The sequence below is a fragment of the Gopherus evgoodei genome, chromosome 2, assembly GCF_007399415.2.
Source record: "Gopherus evgoodei ecotype Sinaloan lineage chromosome 2, rGopEvg1_v1.p, whole genome shotgun sequence".
Classification (NCBI taxonomy): domain Eukaryota; kingdom Metazoa; phylum Chordata; order Testudines; family Testudinidae; genus Gopherus; species Gopherus evgoodei.
This window is the reverse complement of record NC_044323.1, coordinates 36153451-36169315: the sequence shown is the minus strand read 5'-3', so window position 1 is coordinate 36169315 and position 15865 is coordinate 36153451. Positions and strand designations below refer to the sequence as shown.

Sequence of the window (15865 nt, the reverse complement as noted above, 5' to 3'; positions counted from 1 at the left end):
GGACAAGTGGGGCAATATGCCCCAGGGCCTAGGCCCCACAGGGGCCCCCACACGAGTTTTTGGGGGGCCCTGGAGTGAGGTCCTTCACTTGCTTCCAGGGCCCAGGAAAACACTCATGGGGCCCGGGCCACTGGAGCTTCTTTTGCTCCGGGTCTTCGGCCGCGGGGGATCCTTCCGCCCCGGAACCCACCGCCAAAGTGCTGGGTCTTCAGCAGCAATTTGGCGGCGGGAAGAACCCAGGCCCCCTGAATTCTCTGGGCAGCCCTGGTCATAGGAAAAAAGTCCAAAAAACCACAAGGGCAATCTCCTGATTGAAGTTTGAAGCACTGAACAGTGGTGTGAACAGAGCAAAAATGGTATGCTCCCCATCCTTTCTTTCAGCACCCCAGCCTCTGAGCTGCTTCAACAAAGCTGCTTTTCCCTGCCCTCCTCCAACTGCCTCACAGCTGCCTAAGCAGTAGCTCTGCTCATTGGGGATTTATCTTTCAAACACAGAAATCTGAAGTAAAAGTAATATAATTATTACGCAATGTCCTTTTTCGGACTCTTTTTGGATTGTCTGTAGAGCTGGACAGAGAAAGGTAATTCTGTTTTGCAGAAGATTTTGATATTTTGAAATGTGGATTCATTCTGATTCAGAACAGAAACCAAAAATTTCTGAATTCTCTCTGAAAGGAAAAGAAGCCCCAGCTTTGGGGCAGTCTGCCTGGCAGGCTGCCTTGTAACGGTAGACCCTAGAAACCCTGGGGTAACAGGATGTCTGGGAGCTACGAGTCAGGGCTCTCAGGACTTCTATGCCCTTGGCTGCTGTGTATCCAGGAAGCCAGGGTTCCCCAGCAGCCCTCTTAGTGGCAGAAAACCAGGCAGGTTTCTGTTGAACCTTTGGCAAAACTGAAACAAACTCCTTGAAGTGTTTGAATTTTGACAAATTCTGATGAAAAAATGTTTTGTCAGAATATTTCTGACTAGCGTTAGCTGTCTGTCTTGGGCAAAGAAAGCCCAGTTACTGCAGGAGTGTGATCCAAAGATGGTCTTAGTATGCTGCTGCAGAGCCCAAGGAAAATGTATAACTGCGAGGATATTAAATCTCTGGCTCTTAAGCATATGCAGCTTTTTAGGCCCTGAAGACATTCTGAACTCTAATGGGAGTTCATACACTGGAGCACCAGGCAGAGTAAGCTGGAAGCTGACTCCAAAAAGCTCCTCACAAGAAGGTTTGATGGGACAGTCAATCCCAAGTATTCAAAAATCAGAACTCCTCAATAATAATGAAACTGTCTTAAAAATTATGAGATTTTTATTTGCCTTCTGGGTTTTGAGCCTTTAGAGTTAAAATTTATAAGCAGTTTTCCTGAACTATATGGGCTGCTAGATGGTTGCTTGCTTTTTATCTTTTTAAAAGGAAGTTGAGATACTCATGTACTGAGAATTACTCATGGAGCTGGGGCTTTAAGAAAAAACACCAATATCACAAGATGCATGATAACATCACAAGAGCTGGCAACATAGCATTCAGCAAACAGGCTGAAGCCACTTAGGGTATGTTTACACTGCACAGTAAACCAAGGCTCAGACTCAAGTTTAAGCCTAATCCCCTACACTGTCCGCACAGAAAGCCAGATCCCATGCCTACCACTCCAATCCCTTCACACCACTCCAAACCACCAAGACTTAGTGAAGGTGAAGAAATGCTGGAAGGAAGGAGAAAGAATATGCTTTTTAGGAAACTTTTAGAGATTTTTAAGATGTAATTATAATCCCCACCCCTCCTGCCCACATCCACAAAGGCTTATGCAGTAGAGCAGGGATAGGCAACCTACGGCATGCGAGCTGATTTTCAGTGGCACTCACACTGCCTGGGTTCTGGACACCGGTCCGGGGGGCTCTGCATTTTAATTTAGTTTTAAAGGAAGCTTCTTAAACATTTTAAAAACCTTATTTACTTTACATACAACAATAGTTTAGTTATATATTATAGACTTATAGAAAGAGACCTTCTAAAAAAGTTAAAATGTATGACTGGCAAACGAAACTTAAATTAGAGTGAATAAATGAAGATTCAGCACACCGCTTCCGAAAGGTTGCCGACCCCTGCAGTAGAGAGTTTGATTTAACAGGTGTGGGGATATGAAAAATAGTATCAATTTTCTTTAAACTCTCTGAAAGATTTGTTAAGTATTTTCCCTGCTAAGTATGTTGCATATACAGAATACATCTTGGCATGGTATAACGGTTTTTATCAGCACTCATCTGAGATGACTTATATTATTCCCTCATGGCTTTGCCACACGAGTAGCATGGTTACCTCAAATAGATACAGATAAAGCCTTTTTACCCAGCACCATGTATTCTCCATATGCACAAAACACACATATACTTTATTTTCATTTTATATATAAATGCAACACTCATCACTTGTAATCAGTATTACTAAAATATATAAGCAGCATTTAGTCAATGAGACTGTAAGCGTGACACACAAAAGGGAGATGAACTAAATGATCTGGACTGATTCTATTTTCACAATTACTTACCAAGATCTTTTGACATACCAATGAAAAATAATCTAAATTAACTGACAATAGATTAATAATGCAGCATTACTACAGCCAAAACAGCACACACTAAAAACTTTTCCTTAATCAGAGAATTTCAGTTACATTTTTCCAAATTAAATGTAATACTTCCCATTTCCTGATAGTAACTAAAACATTACCTGATGATATTTCTTCAGAATGTTGTGCATTTCTGCTACATCTTCACTTGTTATAGTTTTGATGATATATCTTTTGTCATATGATGTGTGAAAACGGGCACCACTTCGTGCTTGAGAATCATTAGCAAGCGGAGCACTTCTTGTCAAGGAATTCTGCCACATTAATTAAAAAAGGGAAAACATGTCAGACAAAAATACACAGTGTAGTTGAAATGCATGCAGTACATTCAAATTTGTTTTCTATTCTCTTACCTACCATTTGCACCTTGCTCAATTCTACCAAAATGCCAATCGGCTGCTAGCTTCGCTGAATGGTCATTTACTTCACAAAATATTTTGCAAAGAGAAAAACATCAGTGTCCACCAATGTTTAAATGATATTTCTGAAGTAAATTTACATTGATCTCGTACTCTTTATTTTAAAAACAATTAGCTTTTGGAAGAAAATTAAATAGGGAATAAAACAGTTGAAATACAATAGTACACCACAATAAGTGCACGTACAAAATGAATCAGTTGGAGCACTGTCATATTAATATTAATATTAATAAATGCCTGAGACAGTGTAATCTAGCACACAAAGCATGAGATAATAGTTAGAATTCCTTGGTTCTAATCCCAACTCTACCACTGATTCAGTGTGTGGCCCTGGGCAAGTTACATGCAGTCTCTTGTTTCCTCTTCTGTGAAATGAGGGTACCTCCCTTCCTTCCTCAAAGGGGAGTTCAGAGGATTAGTTAATTTTGTATAATGCTTCAAAGATACAAAGTGCGACAGGATTAGCAGGTGTTATTAGACTGATGCTTGCGTGACCTCAAGCTACAATAGGGTAAAGAATTCTCTTGCATTTTAGGGAAAACCAATGAGTAGTCAGGTCAGCATTGCTTTTACCTTTATGACTGGCAAAATGAAAATGATACAGTAAAAATTCAACAAATACAGTGTACCATTGACTGAAAATAACTTTAGATATAAATGTTTATAGTGGTTAGACTATACCAGGCACAGTACCTAACAATTTTTAAAACTTACATAAATAAAATAAATAATAATAAGTGATAATGAAATTACAACATGTAACAAGAACATAGAATACCACTCCTAAACCCTATTTAAATCTCCACAAAATTAGACTTTACTCCAAAAAGACTAAATCAAGTTAGGTATGAGTTCTTGGAATGTATTCAGAGACTGTACCACTTTTGGGTTCATAAAGCCTGCAGTCCAGTCCCCACTTAGCTTACTATTAGCTACAATGGAAAGAAATCCAACCCCTACCTCTTTGCACGGAATGCCATTCTGCTCAAGCAAATGCTGCTACAAGCAAAAACCACCCCCATTCCCTTTAAATATATGATAAATTCTTACAATAGATTGGTTCTCTGGAAAAAAGCTATTTGCACAGAAAATTATAATAAACCTTTGTATACAGTATACTTATGCAACTTTCAACTGCAAATCCTTAAGTGGTGATAGTCCCAGCAAATATCTTGTTGTAGTACTCTTAAAACAGGTACAATGTACCTTAATCTTTCAATATAGCACATTGTTGAAAGAGTCAGAGATAGATGTAGGATCACACTGCAAGAATGAGAATATTTTCAGAAAGTTATTATAATCACGTTCATTCCACACGAACAAGGGGCCAAAACCACAAAGGTTTATTTTAAAAGGATCATCTTCTATTTGGCATGGAGGTCCCTTTAGTGGGGCAATTATCTCTGCTTCTTTCTACATTAAATATACAATACACTGTGTGCCAGAAAACACATCAATGGCTCGACACAGCAAAATACAACCTCTGGTAGAAATATAATGGCTGTTTACGTCAGACCTATTGTTGAGGCTGTACACAGTAATGGCAATGTAAATGAAAGGTGTTTCTCGTTCTAATTTACTGCAGAAACCACCAAAAAGGAACAAACTTTCCAATCTTACTGAACCACTGAGGAATATGTACTGTACATTTTAGTGAAACTGTGATTTATACATCAGCGTGCATGGATCCAAATCTGCTCGTAGGAGAAACGCATACAAGTCCCTTGGACTTTGGAGCCATGCACATTCTGCATGACTCCAGAGGCAGTATTTGGCTTCCAAGTTAGAAGTGCTCAGTGAAGATGCCATTTGTTAGCCCCAGGTTATGTAATTTGTAATGAGGCACGGGAATGATGATGGTGCTGATTCAGGACAGCACTTGAGCACATGCTTAACTTTAAGAAGGTGCATAAATCCCATTGACTTCAATGGGCCTTTAACACACACTTACATTCGACCCTGAACTGAGGAGGCTTTCCTGAATCACGGCCTAAATACTAAATGAAAAGAGGTTTTCCACAAGGTTTCTTTATTTGGTCCAGAAAGGACAGTGAGATACCAAATATAAATCAACTGGAATGAAAGTACTTATAACATGGAGTGTGGGAGAAAAATGAAAAATTTTGCATATTTAAAAAAAAAACAAAACCAAAAAAACCGCCCCCAGAACCCAGCAGACATGGTTTGCTGGATTATCCTGACAATTGTGATGAAACAACTGCATGGTGATCCCTTCCACTGTCTTCTTCATACAGATATAGGATGCTGATGATATGCTAGGGCACTGAATGTCCCTTTCCTCTTCTGTGATCCAAAGAGACCTTTGGGGCAGCCACTGACGGCCCAATTCCCTCTCTGCAGGGGGAAGGATCTCGAAGACCACTTTCCCAAGTGGAGATTCCTCAGAACAGGCAGGATAGGCTTTGCACATCATGTTCTGAGTCACTGTTTTAAGTAGAATGGAAGCCTGCAAGTTTATGTATTGCTGCAGCTCATCCACTTTCAGATGTTCCACCCTCTGCACTTCCCTCCCTGTTCCTTGCTCCACACTGGAAAGATGACCAAAGGAATGTCCTCCATTCTGCTATTGGGGTGTCATTTTTTGTTTACAATTGTGGTCTACATTTGTGAGACACTGGACCAACCACCTTAATGCTACATTTGATGCTCAGCATTCCATTCATTTTATAATTAAAAGATTAATTTTCGACTAAGTTGATGAGCTTAGAAATTCTTAATACACCTCCACTCCTCCTCCAAACGCTGCAGTGTATCAGTTTTGTTTCCATAGCTCTTCTGTAATGGGTTAAAATGTAGCTTTTAAAATATTATATAATAGAAGTTCAACAGCAGTCAGCTTCATTACCACCTCCAGAAAAATGTTAGGACTTAAAAATGTCAAACATTAAATATTTAATATAATAAATTATTTCTTAGAAAAGTAAATGACCGGTTATTGTTGCATGTACAGTAGTCACATGAACTCATCCTCAATTATTAGGATATAATTCAGTTAGCAACAACAGGAGTTACTGGGCAATTAATTACAACTGTTCCCAGAAGAAAAAGGTGTCTTTTTCTCTGGCAACTATACAAATAAAACTAGGTTATTTGTCAGTATCTGCAGTTCTCTGAATATATTACTCCTGAAGAACCCTAACCTTGGACTTGTGAGCCATGTGGCATAAATCTTGAAAACAATTAACTGAGGAGCAGGACATGAGTTGTTGCACATTCATATTTTCTATGAAGAACTGCAAAGAGGTGTGGTCCACACCACCACTACTGAAACGGGGAAGAGGAAGGGTGGATGTATGAAGACTTACTTCTGCAATTCCTACTAAGTAATCTATAGCATCATTTTCCATCACAATATTTGGAGATTACGGGCCAGGATTCAGATTATTTTCCTATACTGAGGGGCACTTATTACAGCAGTGTCACATTAAAGGAAGAAGGGTCTACTTGCAAAGAAAGATACTACTACAACATTTGAGTAAGGGTATCAGAATTTGTCCCCACATACAAAACGCAGAAGGCTCTTCATCACTGAAATTTTTTGCCAGTGTTCCTGAAACTGTTTTTTTTTTTTAAATACAAAAGCACCTACAAAAACAAGACATTATGTGTACCAGGTGGAAAAAAATGGGGGGGGGGGGGAAAATCAGTAATAAAAGAGGTTTGTGGTCCATGTTTATGCCAAAACCTTTCACAAAATATCATTTTGAACAGGGATTTTCAAGCCTAATTAAAGTACCAGTAGGTTTTTTGTTGCTGATTAATTTCAGCCCACGAAGATAGCTTCTAAGATGGCCTCTTTTCCCCAGTCAAAGTGCTTGAGAGGGAAATCCTGTGTGAAACTCACAGATTTAGCTGGTCTTCGTTTGCTGAAAATAAATAAGGACACTTACAATTTCCATAAAAATTCTCTCACTTAGACTCTGATCCTGCCACTGGATTGATGCTGAAAGACTGTGTGCACCATGTAGGCCCCTCTGTGAGACTGAGGCCTTGCTTTTCAGGAAACAGTTGGCTCTGTAAATGTGAACTGCAGATTTTGCTCATTTCCCTTATTTTTTTTCCAGCCACAAAGGCATTACACAATTATACCTTCACATATTTTCTTCCCCTTTCTTGTTTTTTAAAACCCATGTCTTCACAAGAAGACATCACAATTAATCAGGGTTAAATGAACACTAAACAAAGCGAGAAGCCAGAGGAAGATGGAAGGGCCTTTAAAGTAAAAGGTCTTCACTGGACTGTGGAAAAAATTATATATGCCAAATTTCTCAATGTACAGAATATGAATAGTTCCCCCTCCATTTTACTCCAGCTACTATTCTAATTCCTTTACACAATTCAACAGGATTCTGCAAGGGCTCATAGCCAATAAGCGTGAAAACCATCCTCTGATCCCCAGTCAAAACTCACATTCTAATGAATTGGAAAGTCTGACATGAATGAAAAAAACCCTCCAACCCAAAACAGACAAAGTGAAAGGATGTTTTGTCTGGGAGTTTTTTAAAAACTCAGTTGAGATTTAACTATTGCTCACTGGTTTTCAAACTGGGCCTCAAGGACCACTGGTGGTCTGCAGGCCTCTAGAAAGTTGCCTGGGACAAATGGTGCTGGGTCTCCCTATTTCCAGCTGCTGAAATGCATTAAGACAGCTAAAAATACATTAAACACTTTCTTGGTATTAACTGCTATGTAAGAAACTGCTGTAGTTGCCACTGGTATGCCATGTGATTGTAAATAGGAGAGGATATGGTCCACACAATTGTGAAGGGAAGGGGATGAGATACAGGAATTAATTATCTCTCAAGATATGGGATACACTATGCTACAAGCTAGTTGTGAGGAGCAATAGCCACCCTTTGGGAGCCACATCCTGTAGTTACTAAGGCCTGGTCTACACATGTTAGGTCGATGTAAGGCAGCTTACATAGACCCAACTACGTCAGTGTACACTTTACAGCCTTGTTCCCGCTGATGTAAGTGCCCTACTACACTGACATTACTCCACTTCTATGAGAAGCGTAGGGCTTATGTTGGTGTGGTTAGGATGACGCAGTGTCCGTGTCCATGTCCATGTCCATACAGAGCCATGAAACTGACAAGAAAGTCCTCCCTGCTCCCAGCTGGGTTACTGCCCACTGTCCCTGGCTCCCTGCTCCCAGCCAGGCTGCTGCCCAGGCTCCCCGCTCAACTACCCTCAGTGCCCTGACTGCCCACTCCCAGCTGGGCTGCTGTTCAGGCTCCCCACTTGACACCCCCAGGGTCCCAACTGCCCATTCCCAGCTGGGCTGCTGTTCAGGCTCCCCGCTTAATGCCCCTGGGTCCCAGCTCCCCACTCCCAGCTGGGCTGCTGCCCAGGCTCCCTGCTCGATGCCCCCAGGGTCCTGGCTTCCTAGTCCCAGCTGGGCTGCTGCCCGGGATCCTGGCTCCCCACTCTCAGCAGGGATGCCGCCCAGGCTGCCCACTTTCAGCCAGACTATGCCTGCCTGGCTCCCCGCTGGGAGCCCAGTGGCACTGAGGCTCACGCCCCCTGCTGAGAATGGGAGCAGCTGGCTCACTCCCAGCAGGGACTGGAGAGGTGAAAGCCCGGGTGGCTGGCATGCTCCCAGTGGGGAGGCAAGAGCCTGGGTGGCTGCCCTGCTCTTGTTGGGGAGCAGGGAGCTCAGAGCTGGTGGGCAGCCCAGCAGAGAGCCAGGAGCCCCGGGGGCAGCTGTGCTCCCAGCGAGGTACAGGGAGCGAGGAAAACGGGCGGAGCCAGGCTCCTAGCTGGGAGTCACATGGAATTGAGAGTCTAAGGTCTCATCTCCCCATCAGCCCTCTTAAGTTGGTGAAAGCGTTCCTAGTGAGGATGTGCACCACCAACAGAAGGAGGGCAATGTGGACGTGAATCATTGCAGTAATTACTGAAGTGGCTGTAAGTCAGCCTAACACAGGTTGCCTAAGCTTGTAGTGTAGTCATGCTCTAGGTAAGACACGTTTTGATCACAAATGTAGTTTGAAATAATGGCAGGCACTGAAGAATACAATTCCCCTTAAGCCTGAGAAGAAGGGCTGCAAGTAATTTAGTAAAGGGTATTATTTAGTTCTACTACTACTACTAGCAAGTTGTTTATTGTGATTTTTCTTTGTATTTGCATTAAGAGATCATTCAAGCACATTAATTTGTTTTTCAGTTTATGGAAAGTTCTATCTTTGTATTGTGCAGATTACAATATTTGCTTGGAAAAGGCTACCACTTTCTGGTAGTTCCAAGGTAGTACTGCGTTTTCTACTGGCGGATGTTTGCAGACAACTTAATGTCACTGCTCCTGTCAAGCAGAAACAAAGGATTCGCTGAGGGAAAACTTCCACACAGCATATGAAGTTTCTCATTTCCCAACTATACTAGTTACATTTATCATCCAGTTACAAATTTTCAAAACTAACCTTCATTAGAATATGTAGCCCTATTGCCTGAACATCAGAGCAATCATCTTTAAATAAAGGGAGGAAAACTGGTCCATAAGTGCCAACATTTGTAAATGATAGATAGGGCACACAAACATCAATGAAATATACTGGACTAGAAAACTTTTAGGGAGCCTCAGAGTTGAAACACAACAGCTATTTTGCTAAAAATTAAACAAAGTTTTAAAAATAAGAAACCTTCCCACCTAGAGGCAGTTAGCATATGCCTGATTCTTGGTTTAATAACAGACACCATCAACCAAAAACTTTTGTGCCTCTGCATTTCCAATTTATACTAAAGATATGCAGCATGTGTATTGTGGATGCAAAAAGAAGAGACTGTTGGGAAGTAAAGAATAGTCTGAATGGACCAATTGGCATTTTTGTGTTTCGTGTCAGTTTCACACAGGTCCTTGCCAATTTTCGTTAAGGAATTGTACAGAATGGACAAGGGAATCCTGACAGTAGCTGGGTCTGGTACAGTAACTGATGAACTGACAACTGGTAAGAGAAGATCCAGACATGAAAATAACAGTAAAATAATGTGGCAGTCAGTGCACAGCATATGTCACGGTGTGTGCACAATTTTTTGGACTTTTCCTCTTTAAGGTGAAATATGAACCTCAGGAGATAAGCCTAGACTAGGATAAACATTTTTAAAAAAAATATTAAAAATATTTTTAAAAGCATCATCTTATTTTAATGTAGATAGACCCAAAAAGGTGTATAAGTTACAGCGATTAACAGGCAGACTGAAAAACACTGTCGCATTCCCTGAATGGTGTTGCTCTTTAGCAGTCAGCTTAAAAACAGTCCTAATTCATAGATCTCTTTTTGTGAGATAAAATGTATCACACTGCTTTCTGTGATGGAAAGTGGTAAAACAACAGTGTTGTAGCTAGACTTTCGTGGCAACACTGAGTCAAAGTGAGCAAACAGGACAAGATGATAAACTGAATATGCATCAATATACATAAAAATAACTGGATTTGACCTCCTTAAAGAAAGCAGCATAGGGCTCTTCAGCTCTTCTAGAGCTAGCTGCTATCATTGCCAGAGTCATGCACATATAGGCACTAGCCCACCCTTAACTGGCATAACTCCTCCTGTACATGGGATTTTTATAAATGTTTTTTTGAGTAGCAGCCGTGTTAGTCTGTATCCGCAAAAAGAACAAGAGTACTTGTGGCACCTTAGAGACTAACAAATTTATTTCAGCATGAGCTTTCATGGGCTACAGCTCACTTCTTCAGATGCACAGAATGGAACACACAGACAGGAGATATTTATACATACAGAGAACATGAAAAGATGGAAGTATACATACCAACAGGAAGAGTCTAATCAATTGAGATGAGCTATCCTCAGCAGGGGAAAAAAAACTTTTGAAGTGATAATTAAGATGACCCACAGAAGGTGTGAGGAGAACTTAACATAGGGAAATAGATTCAATTAGTGTAATAACCCAGCCATTCCCAGTCTTTGTTAAGGCCAGAGTTAATTGTGTCTAATTTGCATATTAATTCAAGTTCAGCAGTCTCTCTTTGGAGTCTGTTTTTGAAGTTTTTTTTGTTGCAAACCTGCCACCTTCAAGTCTGCCACTGAGTGGGTAGAGAGGTTGAAGTGTTCTCCCACTGGTTTTTGAATGTTATGATTCCTGATGTCAGATGTGTGTCCATTTATTCTTTTGCAAAGAGACTGTCCGGTTTGGCCAATGTACATGGCAGAGGGGCATTGCTGGCACATGATGGCATATCACGTTGGCAGATGTGCAGGTGAACAAACCCCTGATGGCGTGGCTATGTGATTAGGTTCTATGATGATGTCACTTGAATCGATATGTGGACAGAGCTGGCTTCGGGCTTTGTTGCAGGGTTAGTGTTTATGTTGTATGGTGTGCGGCTGCTGGTGAGTATTTGTTTCAGGTTGGGAGGCTGTCTATAAGCGAGGACTGGCCTGTCTCCCAGGATCTGAGAGAATGAGGGATCATCTTTAAGGATAGGTTGTAGATCTTTGATGATGTGCTGGAGAGGTTTTAGTTGGGGGCTGTAGGTGATGGCTAGTGGTGTTCTATCAAGCACTCTTAAAACTACAATACCCACCTGCTGAAGTAAAAAAACTGACTGAAAGAGCCAGAAGAGTACACCTACTACAGGACCACCCAGTACACCCAGAAGCCACCTACTACAGGACAGGCCCAACAAAGAAAATAACAGAACGCCACTAGCCATCAATGGAAGTGTCAGACAGACACTTCTCAGAACTGCCCAGACTATTTTTTTTTCTTGTTTGGAGAAAGAGAAGGGAAAGAAACCAAATCAGTTAATCTTTAGAAATGTATAAACTGGGAAGGGGAGGGGCGGTGAAGGATTTATCCTTTACATGTATTTAAGCGTGGCCCTATAAAGCAGCTGTATTCTGCCCTAGCAAGGGGATAGATTAAATGTTTTAATAGCCCTTCCATGTCTTTCACTATGAACCAACAGCACACTTCTATTATGCAGCTACTGTACACCGTGGCATGTTTACGTAACAGTGAAGCATTAGCCATACTAACCACAAACAACTCATTTTATTAATTCTGTTGTCAGTAAGAGCAATACTGCTATTAGTCTCCAAAGAGCAATACAGAACAAGAAAAGATCACACAAGGTCACACAACCGTGTCCCCTTTACGTTTATCCCAGCCTTCTCTATTTTATCACCATGTGCCTCAATTCCCTCTCTCATGATTAAAATGTCTGTCAACCTCATGTATGCTATTCCACTTAACAGCTTTGCTTAGCAACTTATTCCATGTATATTATTCTGAGTGAAATAGTTCTGCTTGAATTCCCTGTTCACTTTTAATTTGTTAAATTTTAAGCCTGTGCATACTGGGTTTGATCTCAGGAGAGTGAACAGCTTTTCTACTTTGTAAATGTGAATATTTATGGAGGTCACCTTAAGAATAAGCTGAACTTCTGTACAGTAATGACTTAAACAAATAAAGACATATTTAGTATGACATGCTTGAAGAGGCTTCTAATAAAATCTTTTCATTTACACACAGTCCACAGAATAGTTTCCTTGCGAGGAACCCTGGTTGAAATGTCACATTGCCTCTACACAGGTCAATAAAAAGATCACCTACATGTGCACTGAGTAACAGGCAACAGTTTTCATTTAAGTTCATGAAATTAATCTGACCTTCAACATCTAAAGGCTACAATTACAGCCAATGTGTCTCATACCACAGAACTACTTGATAGTAAAATAAATGAGTTCATTAATTCTACAGTATTAAATATGCTGCTGAAAGCTGCACTGATTTCTGTGAGTAATTCATTCCCTAAAGCGTTCTTGATGCAGATTAACTTTATCTACACAACTATATTACATATATTTGTTTCACCTGCACTGCAATAGGCAGTGGAAGTGCTTTAGTAAATGAAAGGTCGTTCCGCTCTACTGTAGCTTAGAGTCCAGTGAAATAATTTATACTTTTTCATCTTATTTTTTGGGAATTTCTTATTTCATTTTATTAACTCTGACCATCTTGGGATGTGAGGGAAAGCGGATTGGGTTCTGCCCCTAAGGGGCAGGAAGACCCACAAGAGGGAGCTGGAGATGGAACACACCCTGCACTCATCCCACAGAAACAGCTCCCACAGCTCCTGTCCTGTGGGCCAGCTCTCTGCTCCAGTTATTGCCTTGGTTTGGCCCAGACATCTCCCTCCCAACACAGAACAAAAAGACAGGCCCTGCCCAAAAGCGCTTACAATCTAAGTATAAGACAAGAGATGGCTACAGAGACGGGAGTACAAGGAAACAATGAGACAATATTTTCTAAATATACACAATGGGAAAGGGGAACAGCATATAAGGAGAGTGAACAATGTGATTGCAGCAAATGCCATGTAAGTTCCAAAATTTTTGGAGGTGTGTGCGCACACACGCTGGTCCTAGTGCCCCCAGAGTGGGCGACCTCCCCTGAATAGATCTAGGTCCAGGGAGGTGCACTGGGACTGAAGCCCATTTTAAACTGTTACCAACAGGTCCTGCATTTGGGGCCTGATTCAAAGTCCATTGGATTCTTCCTTTGGACTTCAATGAGTTTTTCATAGAGTTTAAGGCCAGAAGGGACCATTAGACAGGCCCACCAACAGCAATTCCAGGCCCCAGGGCAAAACAGTGAATGGGCTACCACGCCCGCATGGATGCGGTCCACGGGACATTTGGGTGGTGTTGCACCTGCACTGACTAGTGCCCAGCGAGCTGCTGGGTGCCCTCTTCCGACACGGCCAGGGTTTCTACATGCCTGCCTGGTAGGATTGTCAACTATCTAACTGCGCAAACCCAAAGACCCTTGCCTTGCCCTGCTCCACCCCTTCTCTGAGGCCCTGCCCCCTGCTCACTCCATCCCCTCTCCCTCTGTCGCTCGCTCTCCCCTACCTTCACGCACTTTCACCAGGCTGGGGCAAGGGGCTGTGGTGCAGGAGGGGGTGTGGGCTCTGGGAGGGAGTTTGGGTGTGGGAGAGGGTGCAGGCTCAGGGAGGGAATTGGGGTGCAGGCTCTAGGTTGGGGTGCAGGAAGGGGTCAGTGCTTATCTCCGCCGTCTCCCGAAAGCGACTGGCACACCCCTCTGGCAGAGGCTCCTAGGCAGGAGGCCCAAAGGGGTCTCCGCACGCTGCTGTCCGCAGGCAGCGCCATGCAGCTTCCATTGGCTGCAGTGCAGTTCCTAGCCAATAGGAGCTGAGGAGTCAGCGCGCAGGGCTGGTGCAGTGTGCGGAGATCCCCTGCTACTCCCAGGGGCTGTAGGGCCATTCCGGCTGCAGCGTGGAGTGAGGGCAGGCAGGAAACCTGCCTTAGCTCTGCTGCGCTGGTTGTGGCGGCGGCAGCTGGGCCCTTTTAAATCGCCTGGGCCCCTGGGCAGTTACCACCTTTGCCCCCCTTGCCAGTATATGTCAACGAAGTGGGTATTCACCCACGAAAGCTCATGACCTAATACATCTGTTAGTCTATAAGGTGCCACAGGACTCTTTGCTATCAAGTCACCTCTCAATCTTCTTTCTTAAACTAAACAGATTGAGCTCTTTAAGACTCTCAATTTAAGACATTTTCTCCAGGCTTCAAATCATTTTTCTGCATCATTAAGTTTTTCAAACATCCTCTCTAAAATTTGGATACCAGAATTAAAAGCAGTATTCCACTTTCGGTATCACCAAAGCCATATATAGGAGTTGAAAATACCTCCATACTCTTACTTACTACTCCCCTAATTACATATCCAAGGAATTCAATATCTCTTTTTGTCACAGCTTCACACTAGCGGCTAATGTTGAGTTGTTTGTCCATTATGACACCTAAATCCTTTTCAGAGATACTGCTTTCCAGGATATCGTCTCCCATTCTGTATATACAGCCTGCATTCTTTGTTTCTAGATATCTACTTTTGCATTTGGTTGTATTAAAACACATTTTGCTTGAACGGGCCAATATTACTAAGTGATCCAAAATCACTTTGTAAGACAGCCTTGTCCTCAATAGTTATCATTCTGCCAATCTTTGTCTCATTCACAAATTTTATCAGCAGTGATTTTATATTTTCTTCCAGATCTTTAATGAAAATATTGAATAGCATCAGGCCGAATACTGATCCCCGCAGAACCTGACTACAGAACCTGACTACAAACACTCCTATTCAATGATGATTCCTCATTGACAAATACTTTGAGATTTGTCAGTTCTCAAGCCATTTAATACACTCTACTGTATAGTGCTAAATTTTTAATCAGAAAATGTCATGTGGTACTGTCAATTGTCCTACAAAAGTAAGTATATTACATCTATGGAGTTACTTTTATCAACCAAATTTATTATCTCCTCAAGAATGAAATTAGGTTTGTTTGAAACGATCAACTTTCCATCAAACCATGTTGACTGGCATTAATTATATTCTTATCCTTTAATTCTTTATCAATTGAAGCCAGTATCAACTTTTACATTATTTTGCCCAGGATGGCAACAATATTTTGGCATTATTTTGCCATCTTAAAATGGTTTTGAGTTGGGTTCTAAAAGCACAGATACACTATAACACATAGTTCTTGAAAACCCTGTTAAATACAGCAACAAGCAGGTCTCTGAAGCACTCATTTTACCTTTTGCAGCTTTAATTCTCTATTCCTATATTTTACATTAGTAAGACTTTCAAATACAGCAGGAGCCACAAGAGTTAGTCAAACAGAAGCAGCATCTTAATTTAACCAATAAGGTTAATATACTAATGTTAATTATCCTAATTCCAGATAATAAAGAAGAAAGTAACTCTTCAATACCTCAAAAAAAGTAGTTCTGGTTCTGTTGCCTACACTGAACAATTTT

General features: G+C 41.6%; 1 protein-coding gene across 5 annotated transcripts in view; it reads right to left on the bottom strand.

The window, feature by feature from the left end:
* The window catches only part of PIP4K2A (phosphatidylinositol-5-phosphate 4-kinase type 2 alpha), a 210484-nt gene that overhangs the window by 64553 nt on the left and 130066 nt on the right, over window positions 1–15865 (bottom strand). For all 5 annotated transcript variants that reach the window (XM_030550383.1, XM_030550381.1, XM_030550382.1 and 2 more), the window contains one exon: window positions 2717–2869. In XM_030550383.1, the coding sequence (XP_030406243.1) occupies window positions 2717–2869 (153 nt within the window). The remainder of the gene's footprint in view (window positions 1–2716; window positions 2870–15865) is intronic.